This window comes from Glandiceps talaboti, chromosome 6 (genome assembly GCF_964340395.1).
Source record: "Glandiceps talaboti chromosome 6, keGlaTala1.1, whole genome shotgun sequence".
NCBI lineage: Eukaryota > Metazoa > Hemichordata > Enteropneusta > Spengelidae > Glandiceps > Glandiceps talaboti.
Genome location: NC_135554.1, coordinates 2208699 through 2227808, shown reverse-complemented (window position 1 = coordinate 2227808; position 19110 = coordinate 2208699). Strand labels below are relative to the sequence as shown.

General features: G+C 37.2%; 1 protein-coding gene across 2 annotated transcripts in view; it reads right to left on the bottom strand.

Annotated features, from left to right (window-relative positions):
* Window positions 1-881: 881 nt before the first annotated feature.
* LOC144436200 (protein HGV2-like) overlaps window positions 882-19110 on the bottom strand; it is a 58650-nt gene continuing 40421 nt past the window's right edge. For both annotated transcript variants that reach the window (XM_078124922.1, XM_078124923.1), the window contains 3 exons: window positions 18577-18639; window positions 10975-11136; window positions 882-2352 (listed from right to left, as the gene is read on the bottom strand). In XM_078124922.1, the coding sequence (XP_077981048.1) occupies window positions 2263-2352; window positions 10975-11136; window positions 18577-18639 (315 nt within the window). In that variant the 3' untranslated portion in view covers window positions 882-2262. The remainder of the gene's footprint in view (window positions 2353-10974; window positions 11137-18576; window positions 18640-19110) is intronic.

The window sequence follows — 19110 nt, the reverse complement described above, 5'->3', positions numbered from 1 at the left end:
AGTTACAGAGCCATTACCCCTTAGCATCTTGGAGGTACCAGGGTTACGCCCGCCCGGTACCTCTGAGAGTGGTATCTGGGTTACCCGAGAGCGGCATCTAGGTTAGGGTTAGCACCAGTTAGGTTTTGGGTTAGGTATTTCATGGCTCCTGGTCAATGAAATACACAGGCCTAGGAATAAAAGAAAGTTGGCACATATACATGTATTGTTGATACATATGTACTTCATACACCATGGTGTGAGAACAGCTGTCAGATAAACAAATCATATTCCATTTCAGAAGTCCTTGATACACACACACACACACACACACACAGATACATACATACATACATACATACATACATACATACACAACCACATACATATGTGTGTGGTGCCCACATTGTGACACCTGTTGGCAATCCACATAGCGGACAAAATGAAATAGGTTTTCCAACTTCACTCTGCTGGACCAACATGTGAGGACCCACGGTGGTTTTAATGCCTAAGTGAGGGCATGCGTGTCCAGTTGTTGTCGACCATCCAATTGAGGACGAGTGTGGGCCTATACATGTTGTATCATCACTGTGAGACCAACATATGATTATGGCCATTACATGACTATCTGTATGTTGACATCATACATAGGAGAAAACTACAAATCTTTTGAAATTTACTTTCACAAACCAAACCAAACAGGGAACTGTATTTGGGACTACCTGCCTTGGTTTCACATATCCAACAAAACCCAAAATACCTTCAGTTCAGTTGTGCTAAAAAGGGTATTGTATTTGGGACTTCCTACCTTGGTTTCACCATAGACCCTACACTATGGTTTCACATATCCTTCTTTAACATTCTCTCATCACAAACAAAAGGAGTGTTGTTGTTTCTATGCAGAATGTTGATTTTATTGTTCAACCTTTAAAGATGGGTAGTAAATTACTACAAACATCTCTCAAAGTGGTCAATAATGTAAGAGGGTACCCTTTAAAGATGGGTAGTAAATTACTACAAACATCTCTCAAAGTGGCCAATAATGTAAGAGGGTACCATAAAGTGATTGATACTATTTTGGGCAGTATATTTCCATAAACTTTTCACATTCAAAACAGTTTTTATAACAATTACATAAAGTATAGTATGCTGAAAAATAACATTTTTTTATTTCAAAGAGAAGCATAAATAGATCCATTAATCTAGAAAGTGTTTAATTTAAAGTAAATATATGATAAGGCAACTTTGCAAAATATACATAAAGGTATAAATGAATGGTACAATACTAAATCTACTCAATGTATTAGAAAAAACCAAACTAGATATATTCCTCCCTAATATTACTACAAGTACTGAGTGTTCTATAACTCCACACAATGAAATATTCAACATGACTTACCAGTCTAGACTATTCCAGTGTAAGGGGTGTGTGTGGAGATATTAAACTACCAGTCTAGACTATTCCATTGTAAAGGGAGGGGAGGGGTGTGTGTGTGTGCAGATATTCAATATCACAATTCATGATGAAATAGACATCAACAAATTTGAAATACTTGTTTTACAGATATTTGTAACTAAGCTGACACACAACATTAGATGACTAGTCCATCACCAGTATGAAAATAGACTTTAGAATACTGTCTGGTTTATTGTTAACTTGTCCTGTGAAGAGAACAATAGCAATGCTAGGGACCAATAGCACTAAACCTATACAATGTGTGCCCTTTATAACATACAGCCAGAATTGAACCCTGCTATTGGGATAACCCCTACAGCCATAATTGAACCCTGCTATTGGGATAACCCTACAGCCAGAATTGAACCCTGCTATTGGGATAACCCCTACAGCCATAATTGAACCCTGCTATTGGGATAACCCCTACAGCCAGAATTGAACCCTGCTATTGGGATAACCCCATACAGCCAGAATTGAACCCTGCTATTGGGATAACCCCTACAGCCATAATTGAGGTATAAATCAAATTGAGGTCTAGTAGACATTGTGATCCATTTTGTTTGATCCTAAGTCTGGAATGTGTCTTTTGATATGATATGTCTGCTTTGACTTAGTAGAGCACTGAATTTAGGATAGATTCTATGAATGTGAAGCACTTTATATTTTGGAATACTAGTGGTAATATGAAACATTTCAAAATATGCAAGTCATTGGAACCGACAGAATCAAAAATAATATCTTATATAACAATAAACTGTAAAGATAAAGAACTGTAGATATCTATTTAACTTTAGTACTACACAGTCATGGAAAATCTTGGTGGTCAATTACTGTGCAGTTTCCATAGGAACAGCAGCTGCTTCGTCTTTCTTTGCATCATCTTTCTTGACATCTTCCACAGTTTTTGTTTGAATTTCCTGTCAAAAACAGAAAGAAACATTCATTACTTCCATGAAATGTTTGTTTCAGTGAAAACTTAAGATCAGGTACTAAATACGTAAGGCTAAAGTCTTTTGAGAAATGTCCAAGCAGGAGGTGTGTGTGTGTGTGTGTGTGTGTGTGTGTTGTACATATGGAAGTGTGTACAAATCTATCAGCCATTTTTAGACAAATCATGAGATCACAAATTTTTCATGTTTTAGTTGATTCATGGCTATAATATATTGAACAACTTTTCATAATTTGCTTAAGTGCAAAAATGTTTTTGGTACACCAAATGACCCCAGCAAAAATGTTTTTGGTACACCAAATGACCCTAGTGTACACCTTCAACATTTGTTTACATTGAAAAAATGGTAAGAAATTACTTTTCTGTTAGCCATTCATTTATGTATGTGTTCTTTTTTCAAGTGATGGATGGATAATGTTTACTAGGTTTATTTAGGTTTTAAATATATCATTTCCTTTGAAGTGAAGTGAAGGCCACAATTCATGATCAAATATATCATTTCCTTTGAAGTGAAGTGAAGGCCACAATTCATGATCTTATTTATGACATCATTACTAGGGTATGCTAATCAGTAAAGCTGACAGTGAACTGTGCATGTGCAACAACTTTACTTCATAAGAACACATATCAACAAAAGGTTGTGTAAACTGCTGCTCAGCATTTGTGGGGCCACAATTTTTTGATATGTTCCTCAGACTCCATTCCACTTGTGGCAAACCTATTCAAGGTCACCAGGGGCTCAGTGGAAAGCTTTGTTCTGTAAATATGTTATGAAGTTCAACAGAAGGAACAAATGCCATGGCATCAGGTCCAACTCCAAGTAGCATTAGTAAACTAAATGTCACGTCCAAGTCTGCAAAGGAGAGGTGAACCAGTGAAGCAGAAACAACTAACGACGGTGGCAGGCAGAGATAGATTAGTATTTTGGTTGACAAAACTACTACCCAACCATATACTGACTGATAATCACAATCAATCAATGGTAAACAGACGTCAAGGCCCCAGTACTCCCATCAAAGTCAATCAATCAATGGTAAACAGACGTCAAGGCCCCAGTACTCCCATCAAAGTCAATCAATCAATGGTAAACAGACGTCAAGGCCCCAGTACTCCCATCAAAGTCAATCAATCAATGGTAAACAGACGTCAAGGCCCCAGTACTCCCATCAAAGTCAATCAATGAATGGTAAACAGACGTCAAGGCCCCAGTACTCCCATAAAAGTCAATCAATCAATGGTAAACTGACGTCAAGGCCCCAGTACTCCCATCAAAGTCAATCAATCAATGGTAAACAGACGTCAAGGCCCCAGTACTCCCATCAAAGTCAATCAATGAATGGTAAACAGACGTCAAGGCCCCAGTACTCCCATAAAAGTCAATCAATCAATGGTAAACTGACGTCAAGGCCCCAGTACTCCCATCAAAGTCAATCAATCAATGGTAAACTGACGTCAAGGCCCCAGTACTCCCATGAAAGTCAATCAATGAATGGTAAACAGACGTCAAGGCCCCAGTACTCTCATCAAAGTCAATCAATGAATGGTAAACTGACGTCAAGGCCCCAGTACTCCCATCAAAGTCAATCAATCAATGGTAAACAGACGTCAAGGCCCCAGTACTCCCATCAAAGTCAATCAATGAATGGTAAACAGACGTCAAGGCCCCAGTACTCCCATCAAAGTCAATCAATGAATGGTAAACAGACGTCAAGGCCCCAGTACTCCCATCAAAGTCAATCAATCAATGGTAAACTGACGTCAAGGCCCCAGTACTCCCATCAAAGTCAATCAATCAATGGTAAACAGATGTCAAGGCCCCAGTACTCCCATCAAAGTCAATCAATCAATGGTAAACAGACGTCAAGGCCCCAGTACTCCCATCAAAGTCAATCAATCAATGGTAAACAGACGTCAAGGCCCCAGTACTCCCATCAAAGTCAATCAATGAATGGTAAACAGACGTCAAGGCCCCAGTACTCCCATGAAAGTCAATCAATCAATGGTAAACAGACGTCAAGGCCCCAGTACTCCCATCAAAGTCAATCAATCAATGGTAAACAGACGTCAAGGCCCCAGTACTCCCATCAAAGTCAATCAATCAATGGTAAACAGACGTCAAGGCCCCAGTACTCCCATCAAAGTCAATCAATGAATGGTAAACAGACGTCAAGGCCCCAGTACTCCCATCAAAGTCAATCAATCAATGGTAAACAGACGTCAAGGCCCCAGTACTCCCATCAAAGTCAATCAATGAATGGTAAACAGACGTCAAGGCCCCAGTACTCCCATGAAAGTCAATCAATCAATGGTAAACAGACGTCAAGGCCCCAGTACTCCCATGAAAGTCGATCAATCAATGGTAGACAGACGTCAAGGCCCCAGTACTCCCATGAAAGTCGATCAATCAATGGTAGACAGACGTCAAGGCCCCAGTACTCCCATCAAAGTCAATCAATCAATGGTAAACAGATGTCAAGGCCCCAGTACTCCCATCAAAGTCAATCAATCAATGGTAAACAGACGTCAAGGCCCCAGTACTCCCATCAAAGTCAATCAATCAATGGTAAACAGATGTCAAGGCCCCAGTACTCCCATCAAAGTCAATCAATCAATGGTAAACAGACGTCAAGGCCCCAGTACTCCCATCAAAGTCAATCAATGAATGGTAAACAGACGTCAAGGCCCCAGTACTCCCATCAAAGTCAATCAATCAATGGTAAACAGACGTCAAGGCCCCAGTACTCCCATCAAAGTCAATCAATCAATGGTAAACAGACGTCAAGGCCCCAGTACTCCCATCAAAGTCAATCAATCAATGGTAAACAGACGTCAAGGCCCCAGTACTCCCATCAAAGTCAATCAATGAATGGTAAACAGACATCAAGGCCCCAGTACTCCCATGAAAGTCGATCAATCAATGGTAAACAGACGTCAAGGCCCCAGTACTCCCATCAAAGTCAATCAATCAATGGTAAACAGACGTCAAGGCCCCAGTACTCCCATCAAAGTCAATCAATCAATGGTAAACAGATGTCAAGGCCCCAGTACTCCCATGAAAGTCGATCAATCAATGGTAAACAGACGTCAAGGCCCCAGTACTCCCATCAAACTCGATCAATGAATGGTAAACAGACGTCAAGGCCCCAGTACTCCCATCAAAGTCAATCAATCAATGGTAAACAGACGTCAAGGCCCCAGTACTCCCATCAAACTCGATCAATGAATGGTAAACAGACGTCAAGGCCCCAGTACTCTCATCAAAGTCAATCAATGAATGGTAAACAGACGTCAAGGCCCCAGTACTTCCATGAAAGTCGATCAATCAATGGTAAACAGACGTCAAGGCCCCAGTACTCCCATCAAAGTCAATCAATCAATGGTAAACAGACGTCAAGGCCCCAGTACTCCCATCAAACTCGATCAATGAATGGTAAACAGACGTCAAGGCCCCAGTACTCTCATCAAAGTCAATCAATGAATGGTAAACAGACGTCAAGGCCCCAGTACTTCCATGAAAGTTGATCAATCAATGGTAAACAGACGTCAAGGCCCCAGTACTCCCATCAAAGTCAATCAATCAATGGTAAACAGACGTCAAGGCCCCAGTACTCTCATCAAAGTCAATCAATGAATGGTAAACAGACGTCAAGGCCCCAGTACTTCCATGAAAGTAGATCAATCAATGGTAAACAGACGTCAAGGCCCCAGTACTCCCATGAAAGTCATTCTTTGAGGAAAGATCTCCATACATTTTTCTCATAACTTATAGTAATCCAAAATGAAGGTTCACTTTACATTTCTTCCTGATTCATTGAATTCTTCCACAACTTTTTTGTCGTTGGCCAACATGCCTCACAGTAAATGCTTTTTGTCCCAAGCCTCCTTTTTATTCACACAAGGCAGGTCCTTCTTGTGTCGGACCATGTCATCTGAGGTCGTGTCTCAGACCATGTCATCTGAGGTCATGTCTCAGACCGTGTCATCTGAGGTCATGTCTCAGACCGTGTCATCTGAGGTCGTGTCTCGGACCATGTCATCTGAGATCGTGTCTCAGACCGTGTCATCTGAGGTCGTGTCTCGGACCATGTCATCTGAGGTCGTGTCAAGTCCACAAAAGTGAATTAATAAGCCGAAACCAGAGTGCATGCATTTTCGCCCATATCCCCATCATATAGGAGAAATCAGTTGTAAGCTGATTTTTTGTTATTAAATAATTTACCCATGCAAAATATATATGGATGCTGGTTGCATGATTGTAAAAATAATACCAGCTAGTGCAGGTTTAAGTGTTACTACATATTGTAATAACTTGTTATTACGTATTTGGTTAGTATTATATATTTGGTTAAGGTGTTATTACATATTTGGTTGGCATTACATATTTGGTTAAGGTGTTATTACATATTTGGTTGGTATTATATATTTGGTTAAGGTGTTATTACGTATTGGGTTAGTATTACATATTTGGTTAAGGTGTTATTACGTATTGGGTTAATATTACATATTTGGTTAAGGTGTTATTACGTATTGGGTTAATATTACATATTTGGTTAAGGTGTTATTACATACTGGTTAATATTATATATTTGTTAAGGTGTTATTACATACTGGGTTAATATTACATATTTGGTTAAGGTGTTATTATGTATTGGTTAGTATTACATATTTGGTTAAGGTGTTATTACATACTGGGTTAATATTACATATTTGGTTAAGGTGTTATTACATATTGGGTTAAGGTAGCAGTAAAGGCTATTTTTCTCCCATTTCTTTGTTGTATAAAAAAAATCATAAAAAATGTCAGAATAAAGATATTGCAACCAAACTCGCAGCAAACATCCTTCTTGATATGATTGTTTTAGGAGTATTATTATTTTGCGTTTCTTTATGATTAATGAAATATGACACCAGTAAATATGAAAAATAAATATTTTTTAATATTTTCATTTCGATCTTGGAAACTACATGATCTTTTAATCATTTCTTTGCATTTAAATATTCCTTATAGAATTTTCTAACTTCTCTCGGTGGTTTTTGTCGATATCTATCATCGTTTTTTTTAAATGAATTTTTAAAACTGTAAATTTCGGTAAAAAATGAGTGCTACTTTGGCGACACCTTGTTGTCGAAGTATACCTGCTACGTCGAAAAACCACCGAGAGAATTTTTATATAATCACGTTTTATCGACCATAAAAGGTTTCATTCCATTGCCATGAGTAACAACGTAGATCGAAAGCTTTGAAAAAGAGATACAAAGGGTGAAAAACGACGTTTTTCGTGTATTTTTAGCATTTTTACAGTACCTCTTTTGCTCTAATTCGCTGGTGTGTTTGGCATTCTGACATGTTAAGACCCTCTAGTAAACGTAAAGATTATCAATATGGCGTGTCCTTGATTGTATGGTGTAGAAAAGCACTCGAGCAAGACACGTGTCAAACGTCTACCAGAATGTGATACTATGTAACTAGGCTAAGGAGTCGTAAACAATAGACACTACACTGCGCATGCGTAGAGTCCTTTCACTAGCGAGTTCTTTAGTAACGTATACCACATGCTACGCTTACACCATACTTACACTAAATGCTCAAAGAAATCGTTATTTTACCGAGATTCGCCATTCAATATCAAAATGGTTTGCTCAGTAAGGGACGACATCGAAATCAAAAGCATCGTAATTACGCGTCGCTACGAGTAAAGACTAGTAACTACTAGTAGTTACGATGTACTACGGTGAATATTCATAAGTCTCAACGCATATTCATGTACTTTAGGTTGTAGACAATAAAAAGTAAACACCTATTGTCCGTTATTCATGAGCCCAAACTACGACCATTTACGCGTAGTCTTCATCGTGAAAAAAATAACGAAACAAAAAGATTTTCTTTCCTGTGCGCAAATCAGTTTCACGCTTACTTTTTTCAATGTTATTCATTCGATGCCTTCTAAGTTCTATGGCATTCGTACAGTCGGCTAGTAAAGTCAACTAAGTGTTTCAGATATATTTAGATGTTTACCTAATATGTCTTGCCTAAAAATACCTTGAAGAAGAATTTTTATTCGAAACGTCGGATTTTACATCTATTTATTCGGACTGCCTCACAAGTTCCTTATGCACTTCTCGGCTGGTCAACAAACATGTCGACCATTTTCGTCTGGCTGCTGAACGGTGCATTGATCGTGTTAGATTCTAGTCGCAGGATTCGTCAGTCGAAATCGAACATTGTCCACAAAAACAAATTAAAAACTAAAGCTTGTCTCGCATTAATATATTGTTTGATTTGATTGATTTAGAAGTCACCTAAAAACGTTTTGTTTCTTCAAAATTTTGAGGAAAAACGTCATTTATATAACGAAATTTCGGGCTACGAATAACTGAATACGTTCATCACTTGCGTCTCTATGTTTATATATCTACCGACATCATGCATCACGCCACGTGTTGCCGAACATTGCGATTTCTCAACTTAACCCCATCATTTAGGAATGTTACTGTACTGAGAAACATAAAAAATTAGTTGTTGTTTTAGAATATATAAAACAAATCCCGTTATTCGATGATATAAAAGTCAAAACTGCACTTCCGCAACCCGGAAATTCAACAGCATTTCTTGGCCCTACCATGGCCGCCAAGCGTGAGCTTGTAAGTTGTACTGTTAGTTTGTACTGAATATTGAAACTTTGATTTCGTGCATATCTTATTGGTTTTTTTTAATGAATATCGCCCATGAACTTGCACTCATAAAAACATGTGCAGTACTAGTTTCATCAGCACATTACTGGCTGAGTACGTGGTTTTCTTTGACGATCGAAAATTATGTCAAACTACGATCAACTACGATAGAAGACGATGTCATCATTGGAAACATGGAAGGTGAGAATCACTATCTATTGTGTGTTGGCGATAAAAAATTACGTGTATCTACGCGTAAAGACGACATCGTTAAGGGAAACAAAGAAATGTAAACTTATTATCTATTGTCAGTTATTCATGAACCTGCACACCTCATTATCTCCCGTTTCTCGTAGTACATCGTAGCTACTAGTAGTTACTAGTCTTTACTCGTAGCGACGCGTAATTACGATGCTTTTGATTTCGATGACGCCCCTAAGTAAGATAGAGAAGGTAAGAACAAGCATGAAGGCTCTGTCTGAGTTTTAGCATCTGAGAAAAATAAGGAAAACTCATCGAGGACTGATACCTCCGTCACAGAGCTACATGCAACACCATGTACCAACAACAAGCTCTGGAACTTGAAGCGAAAGAGAAACTCTAAACACCCAGTATGTGTGACATCAAACTCAGTTCAATACACATAGTAAAAGCATGATTTTGATTCGACAGTTTTGTACGAATAAACATGTCTTCTGTCAAATTAGTTAGTTTTTGGTAATCGCGTACTTGTACAGTGCAAGGTCACCGAAAGTACCGTACTTTGAGTGACTCCCGTACATGTAGTTTTGACTTGCAATTGTGAATTTAGTTTGCAGTCAATTTACCTAATACTGTGTCCCACATGATGAAATATTTTGCCATCCGTTAAAAACAATTCTCGCTTTTTCAAATTTGTGTTACGATCAAAGCAACCAAAATATGAATCATTGAATGTGTAAACATGTAACCTTTGGACTTCAAGCTTTGGGCTAGTATAGTAGTAATTGTGCAACGTGACACGTTAGTATTATGCAGCGAGTAAGTTTTTCTTTTTATATCCGATGGCGGTTTCATTTGCAAATTGTTTTAAAGTGGTGTTTCGAAATGCTGTCAGATTATTATTACAGTTTACACCATCATTTGAAGGTCTTCAGACTTTACTGTAGGCGTGGATGTATTCCCCATTTCCCTCGTAGAGGGCGTATCAAACCCCCCAGCTACACAGAAAACTTTCCAATGTTGGGATATTTAATTCGTGTGTAGTGTCTCCAACTATGAATGGATTTTTTTTTTGCGTGTGAAAAATAGTTTCTAGTGACTGCTTCAAGTTTTTTATGAAGTGTTTATATGCAAATTCAACTGACGTCCTAGCCTTTCCCGCTACCTTAATATTACATATTTGGTTAAGGTGTTATTACATATTGGGTTAATATTACATATTTGGTTAAGGTGTTATTACATACTGGGTTAATATTACATATTTGGTTAAGGTGTTATTACATACTGGGTTAATATTACATATTTGGTTAAGGTGTTATTACATACTGGGTTAATATTACATATTGGGGCGATACTGTGTTTACACTCTGTGTTTACCACGATGAAATAGAAAATACCACCAATGGTGTTGTAGCACAACTGTACAGTTTTTAAAAATGTTTACCCATATGCTAGTCCATGCTAACAATAGGTGTTCATTTGCTGAATGATTTTCCAGTTGCCTATCCAATTTTCCCCAATTCCTTGGTCAAGTTACTGACCATACATTCATGTAAATTAAAATTCAATATTTCAGAATTATTGATATACAAATACCCTGCAAATGGAATTAAACACATTAAAACAGAGGAACGAAAAACGTCAAGTACAGCACACAGCGCAACTCATTTACCATCAAAGACATACATGTACACAGTACAGTGAGTAAGCCACCAACCTTTCCTTTTTCAGGTGATTTATCTATGCCATTGACACCATTCACCTTATCATCACCATTAACACCATTGGTATTCACATCACCATTACCAGTCTCTTCTGAACGTGCTTTTTTGGAATCGGTTGTACCATCCTCCTTGGGGCTTTCTTCTTCAGGTTTCCTCTGAAATTGAATATCACACTGTTAAGGAGTCATGAACGTTCCTCTGAATTTGCTACGTTGAATTACTAGGTTGGTATACAGGGCTCGAAATTAGTTTTTTTTCTTGGTAGCCCAGGTGGGCTACCATCTTTTAAATTTGGTAGCCCGAGAGCAATGACTGGTAGCCCATATGCATTCATTCCTAAATTAATGGTGTCTGTGTATATATGTAACTATATGATGTATTGAATTCGATGATTGATTGAATACCTTAAGAGTCACGTTAACACGTTATTTGTGTGTATTTCATGCCATATTTGACATTGGGGACGCAATTTTTTGCATGTATGTGTCTCTGGGGACGTGTCATAAAGAGGGACCGTATGAGGCTTACTGTTACAACGTACGGTTATCATTAATTGCAATGAAGTAGAAATATTTAGTCGCAGTTCGTACTTGTAACTATTATCTAAATCTCTTGGTGCAGTGAGACCTGTAAAATTTGAATATGATTCAACGTATGGAAAACGTATAAACAGTTTCATAAGCCCCATGGCCATTTCCTGATGTGGAGACTACGTCTTGGGTAGTTTAGAAACTATGTGCTGTTATAATTATCTATCCACGTGATTGGTTACTTACAGACGGGTTAGACAGGATTTGTATCAATACATGACGGCCATTACGGCAAAGCCCCTTCCATTCATGGGCGAAGAGATAATCAAACAGAGTCTAAGACCACATCAGCAGACGGTCCATGCTGAAAACTTCACTCAGATAAATTCAAATCATCATGTCACCATTTCATTCTCACTAAAACTTCAACTTTCTTTTGAGCTTTGCTACTACTACTAGATCGAATGCATTACGTGAATTTACCATTCACCACTGCATGCTCTCAGGGGTTGCGTGAGCGTGGTTTATACACGGAATGTTTTAGGCATCGTTCAAGAATAAACGAATCTGTAGGTGTATACCAAGTTAACAGTTCTCATCAGCATAAAATTTTATCAAACACCATTACAACTGTGTCTATGTCAAGTTGAAAGTTAAAGCTGTCATTAATGTTATGGAATTTAGTTACTGCAGCAGTGCTGTACCGAGAGTGTACTGTACTCCGACTCCGAGAAGAACTGGAAGGGCCCGGGCCGGAGAGCAGATTTCCAGAGAGTGATAACCATGGGAAATTGAAAGTACAGAAAGATAACATTAAATCGCTATACAGAATATTGTTGCATATAAATGTTTTGTTGTGACATTTTGGAAGTACAAGCTGTGTATACGATGAACGGAAGAATGACGTGTACAGTGTACATGTATTTCGTGTACATTTGATATACATGTAGTGTGGATGCAAATTTGGAAAAGACGCACAGATTTTGACGCTAATTTTGGCGAGAACACGTCCCACAGGACTGCGACCTAGGAGGCCCCCGGCCCGGGAAGGTGTCGGAGTCAGGGTGTCACAGTTTCATTCAAAACTTAGTAGCCCAATTGGGCTACCACTCACATAATTTGGTAGCCAAGAGACAGACATTGGTAGCCAAATGACACGGGGCTACCGTTAATTTCGAGCCCTGGTATATAATATCTACCTTGAATTATTAGGTTGGTGGATAATATATACCTTGAATTATTAGGTTGGTGGATAATATCTACCTTGAATTATTAGGTTGGTGGACAATATCTACCTTGAATTATTAGGTTGGTGGATAATATATACCTTGAATTATTAGGTTGGTGGACAATATCTACCTTGAACTATTAGGTTGGTGGATAATATATACCTTGAATTATTAGGTTGGTGGATAATATATACCTTGAATTATTAGGTTGGTGGATAATATATACCTTGTATTATTAGGTTGGTGGATAATATCTACCTTGAATTATAGATTTGTGGATAATATATACCTTGTATTATTAGGTTGGTGGATAATATATACCTTGAATTATTAGGTTGGTGGATAATATCTACCTTGAATTATTAGGCTGGTGGATAATATCTACCTTGAATTATTAGGTTGGTGGATAATATATACCTTGAATTATAGATTTGTGGATAATATCTATCTTGAACTATTAGGTTGGTGGATAATATATACCTTGAATTATTAGGTTGGTGGATAATATCTACCTTGAATTATTAGGTTGGTGGATAATATATACCTTGAATTATAGATTTGTGGATAATATCTACCTTGAACTATTAGGTTGGTGGATAATATATACCTTGAATTATTAGGTTGGTGGACAATATCTACCTTGAATTATTAGGTTGGTGGATAATATCTACCTTGAATTATTAGGTTGGTGGATAATATCTACCTTGAATTATTAGGTTGGTGGATAATATCTACCTTGAATTATTAGGTTGGTGGATGATATCTACCTTGAATTATTAGGCTGGTGGATAATATCTACCTTGAATTATTAGGTTGGTGGATAATATCTACCTTGAATTATTAGGTTGGTGGATAATATCTACCTTGAATTATTAGGTTGGTGGATAATATCTACCTTGAATTATTAGGTTGGTGGATAATATCTACCTTGAATTATTAGGTTGGTGGACAATATCTACCTTGAATTATTAGGTTGGTGGATGATATATACCTTGAATTATCAGGTTGGTGGATAATATATACCTTGAATTATTAGGTTGGTGGATAATATCTACCTTGAATTATTAGGTTGGTGGATAATATCTACCTTGAATTATTAGGTTGGTGGATAATATATACCTTGAATTATTAGGTTGGTGGATAATATATACCTTGAATTATTAGGTTGGTGGATAATATATACCTTGAATTATTAGGTTGGTGGATAATATCTACCTTGAATTATTAGGTTGGTGGATAATATATACCTTGAATTATTAGGTTGGTGGATAATATCTACCTTGAATTATTAGGTTGGTGGATAATATATACCTTGAACTATGGCATGGCCTTTAAGGTAATCAAAAAAATACACTGACAACACCTCAAAGGGTTGTTCATTTCTTATCTATTGTGTAGATCCTTGACAATTTCAGGCACATTAGCATTAATATTTATATTATTTTAATGATTTCAAAATAGGAAGACATAGCAATTTGACCCTGAAGATGAAGGTCAAGGTCAGAAGTCAGTGTGTCATTAGACATCATTGATAAGCATGATGAAGGCACTTGAATAGGGTTTCTATCTGTTAAGCATCAAGAAGTATCGGCCAAAATGTGAATATTTATGGCAAATATGGCCGCCATTTTGCTGTTATCATGGGGGTTGTGAAACGAAGTATATGCAGACTATAGCATCTGACATTTGTACAAAGTTTGGTTGAAATCAGTCCACGCATATCAGAGATATACAACAAACACACTTTGACAATAATATGGCTATTTGACCTTGAAGATGGAGGTCAAGGTCAAAAGTCCATGTGCCATTAAATAGCTCATGATTGATAACATTGGTGAAGAACCTTGAATGAGGTCTCTATCTGTTAAACTTCAAGAGTTATTGGGCAAAGTGTGATTATTTACAACAAATATAGCCACCATTTCACTGTTCCCGTGGCCGCGCGGGGTTGTAAAACCAAGTGGTGTGCATATGCCCTTTATAACATGACATTTGTACCAGGTTTGGTTGAAATTGGCGAATGCATATTGGAGATACAGGTGGATACGGACGGACTGAGCCAACGTAGTAACCCCTGTTGGGCTTCACCCTTTGGGGGCTAACATCACCAACTAAAACCTTGACTTCAAGGTGTGAATCTAACACTCTCATAATTGCATTTATTACCCAAAATTGTGTACTGTCATATTCAAGTTACCAGAGAGAAAAAAGCTTTCATGTTTTGGCCACTGGGAGTGCTGTTTTGTAGCCAGAATAGTCAACTTTAGTTGCATAGAGATAGCAAACATAATATTGCCATTCACTTTTACCTTTCATACGGAGGGTTATATATTAGGGATGAAAAGCCTGTGTGTGTCTGTCTGTTTGTGTCATCGTTTTCTCTCAAAAACAGTTGGTTCAATTCAAATGAAATTAGGTGCGTAGGGGATAGGGTTCCGCTAACATTGTTTGCTTATTCAATATCCACACCAGGGTTCGAAATAATGGCCTTTTTACTTGCCCCTGGCAAGTGATTTGAAGGCTTGGGCAAGTTGTTTTGAAAAGTACTTGTCCCAAGGGTCAAGGAGAATTTCGTATGATTATTGATCAGGGATGTGTTTTTGCCTGTGTTCATGCTGTACTTATCAGACACTGCACATGTCTGATAGGATTTTGGATACATTGTATAACGAAGGTGCCAACAAGTCTGGAAAATTATAACATTGTAGCAATATTGAGAAGATGTCTTTCTTGACTGACCACTTTTCAAAACAATCTGGACCAGCTGTCCTTGACATACTTTGTTTACTCTATCAAGAAAACATACCTGGAATGACTAGTGACTCAATGAACATTGTTCAACAATAGTAAATTACAGCATGATTTTTCAGGTTTTGGGTGTTTGAATCAACTGCAAAGTTTGTGGGAGAAAAATAGTTGGTGTGGATGAGGAAGGAAAGAAAATATATTGACATGGTGCAAAAGGAAATACTCAGAAAGGTTTTATATGTGTTGAAATAAATGTTCATTTTTTTATATTGATAGCTTATGAAAGCCCTGAAAAACTCGATTATTTTAACAACTACTTTTTACAGGTGAACAATAAATTGTATGTTATGCTATATAGTATGAATATTAATTAGGCCATATTATCTACAACGCCTGTTAAAAAAACCACTTTATTGTGGAGAGAACTTTTCAGTACCCACAGAAACTTTCAGAGACATTTTTTGATAATAAACAAAAGAAAGACCAATCAATCACAACAGTGCATTTGTAAGCCACACAAAAATACCCCACTATTAGGAATGGGCAAGTACTTTTTGTTTTCTACTTGCTCAGTGGACAAGCGAAATTTTTCATTATTTTGACCCCTGCACATATAGATAGTATATTGATGTGCCCGATAAAAAGTATGTAATATAAGTGGATAGTGTTTTAAATTGATCATGATGAAAGCCATCAGCCTTGAGTTCCTGTTGGATTCATTCACATAAAGTGATTATGCTGCTTTTTTTAAAACTCCCATGTTGGGGTTTGTCATCAGTTGTAAGGGATGGCTTCCAAATTATGATCTTTCGTCGAGTTAGAGGTATCGAGTTATGCTAAAATATTGATCAAGTGTTTGTCTTGTTTAGTGCCGCCAATGTTTGCCTTGCGGCTGCTTATGACTGCACAGGTTAGATTTGCTTTTAGATTTGTGTCTTTTGTATGCTATTGTTGATTAGTGGGTTTGGAAATGAAAGACCCATCCCATGCAGCTACTTCATGTACCATGACATCCATACAAGTAAACAACAAACTCATGCTGCAATTGAAATTGTAAAACATTTTACTGCCTCTGCAAAACATACTTTCGAAAGGAAATTATATTTACCAGTTCTTATGCTTTTATAGTGTTCAAGTTGTTTCTTTTGTTTTTTATTTGCATGTTTAACGTTTCTGTAATTTTACACGTTGATTTTAACGGCTCAAATAAACATGCACTGCATCATCATGACATGTGTGATGAACACATTGACAGCGACTTTCATCTGTTTCAACTATCACGTGAAAAAATGTGAAAATCTGTTTGGAATTACTAGACCTGTTGCTGAAGTTATTTTTTGATGATTTTTGAACTTTTGATTGTCATGTTAATAGAAGGATTAAATCAACATCTGATTCAGTCAATCAATCAACTTGTTGTGATGCCGAAATAAAAGTGTGCTATAAACCATGCTCATTCACTTGTCTATGAATCCCTGATGTTATCTTTGCGATATACAATCATCATATGGCTGTTGCTATGGGTATGCTCTTGTTGCCAAGTATATTTGCTAACATTTTAAAATGTTTATTCGTTTGTCTATTAATCCCTGTTATCTTTGCAATATACGAGATAATTTGGCTGTTGCTATGGGCATGGTCTTGTTGCTAGGCATATTTACATACATTTTTTGAATGTTTAATCACTTGTTTATAAATCCTTATCCTTGTGAAATACACCACCGTATGGCTGTTGCTATGGGCATGATGGTCATGGTTGCTAGGGGTATTTGCATGCATTTTAAAAATGTTTATTCGCTTGCCTACCAGATGATGTTATTTAACCAAAATATACTGCCAAGTGGTTGCCAAGGGCAGGGTCATGGTTGCTAGGGTCAATTGTGTCTAAATCTTTTGAAGGAAATCTACAGAATAACACTTATAGAAACATCGCACCAAGGTTCAGTCTCATTGACCAAGCAAGTACTTTTAGAGATACAAGTTTTTGACCAAAATTCTCATTTGTACACCTAATTTGCATATCACTGATGAGATCATTATATGCTTAATATTTCTTCATCTATACACCCCCAGATGCATCCCTATTAAATTTTAGCCCAATCTGCTCAGTAGTTTAGGAATTAAAGATTTTTGACCAAAATACACATTTTTAACCCTAATTTACATATTACTGATGGAATCATCATGTCATATACAATTCTCAATCTAAACACCCCTAAGAATGGTCCCACAAAATTTCAGACCGATCTGCCCAGAATTTTTGGGTTCAAGTTTTTTTACCAAAAATCACATTTTTTGATCGACCCAAATCACACTCCAGTGGCAAGATCATTTTGATTTGAACACTTTCCCAACTGGACACCCAATGTAATACACCCATCAAATATCATGGAAATGACTAAGTTTTGACTTTTAAGTTGTTTACACACTCACACACACACGCGCTTTGCCATGCCCATAGCACTACTGGACCTTATCAGTTCAGTTGTGCTAAAAAGACACATTTTTATTCCTCATTTACATATCACTGATGGGATCATGAACAATTGTTACTGTAAACACCCCTAAGAATGCTTCGACCGAATTTCAGCCTAATCTGCTCAGTACATGTAGTTGTGGAATAATTCAGTTATATCTAAAGAATGCATGCTTCAAATTCCACAAAATATTGTACATACAACAATAGTAAGCATGAATGTCCTTTAAAAACAGTTCTTTTTAGACCTATTTATGTCTGTGTATTGCCATACATTCACCATACATTCAGCAGCTATGACCAAATTTTAGCCCTCACTTTGCCAAATCTGGGTGCGCAATCTTGTGACCCTTAGGAATTAAATGGGTAGAACTTTGGTAAGTGGAACATAACACATTTGATACTGCATTCCTTACTATAGAATACTGTGAAGTCTTCAAGCAAGAAGGATAAATGGCAAGGGATCTACTTCACAATGGGATTGTTTTTATATGTAGATTTCGTTCTAAACTAAATCATATATTAATTATTTGTCTAAATTGGTATATAATTCTTGATACAAGTCTTTCAGTTACTTATTTAAAGTTATCCAAGAAATATACTTCAACATACCTTTCTACGGACAAGATGTGAAATATCTTTCACTGGCTCACTACTCTCAGCTTTTTTCTGAGTCTGCCATATATGAAATGAAAACAGTCATTAAAATATTGGGAATTAGAATTAAGGCAATCATAATAAGTTGTGTCAAGAGTGTTACCTCACAAGTGTCACATTAGAAGTGTTACCTCACAAGTGTCACATTAAAAGTGTTACCTCACAAGTGTCACATTAGAAGTGTTACCTAACAAGTGTCACATTATAAGTGTTGCATTACAAGTGTTGCATTGCAAGTGTCACATTATAAGTGTTGCATTGCAAGTGTCACATTGCAAGTGTCACATTACAAGTGTCACATTGCAAGTGTCGCATTGCAAGTGTCGCATTGCAAGTGTCACATTACAAGTGTTACATTGCAAGTGTCGCATTGCAAGTGTCACATTACAAGTGTTACATTGCAAGTGTCGTATTACAAGTGTTACATTGCAAGTGTTGCATTACAAGTGTTGCATTGCAAGTGTCACATTGCAAGTGTCACATTACAAG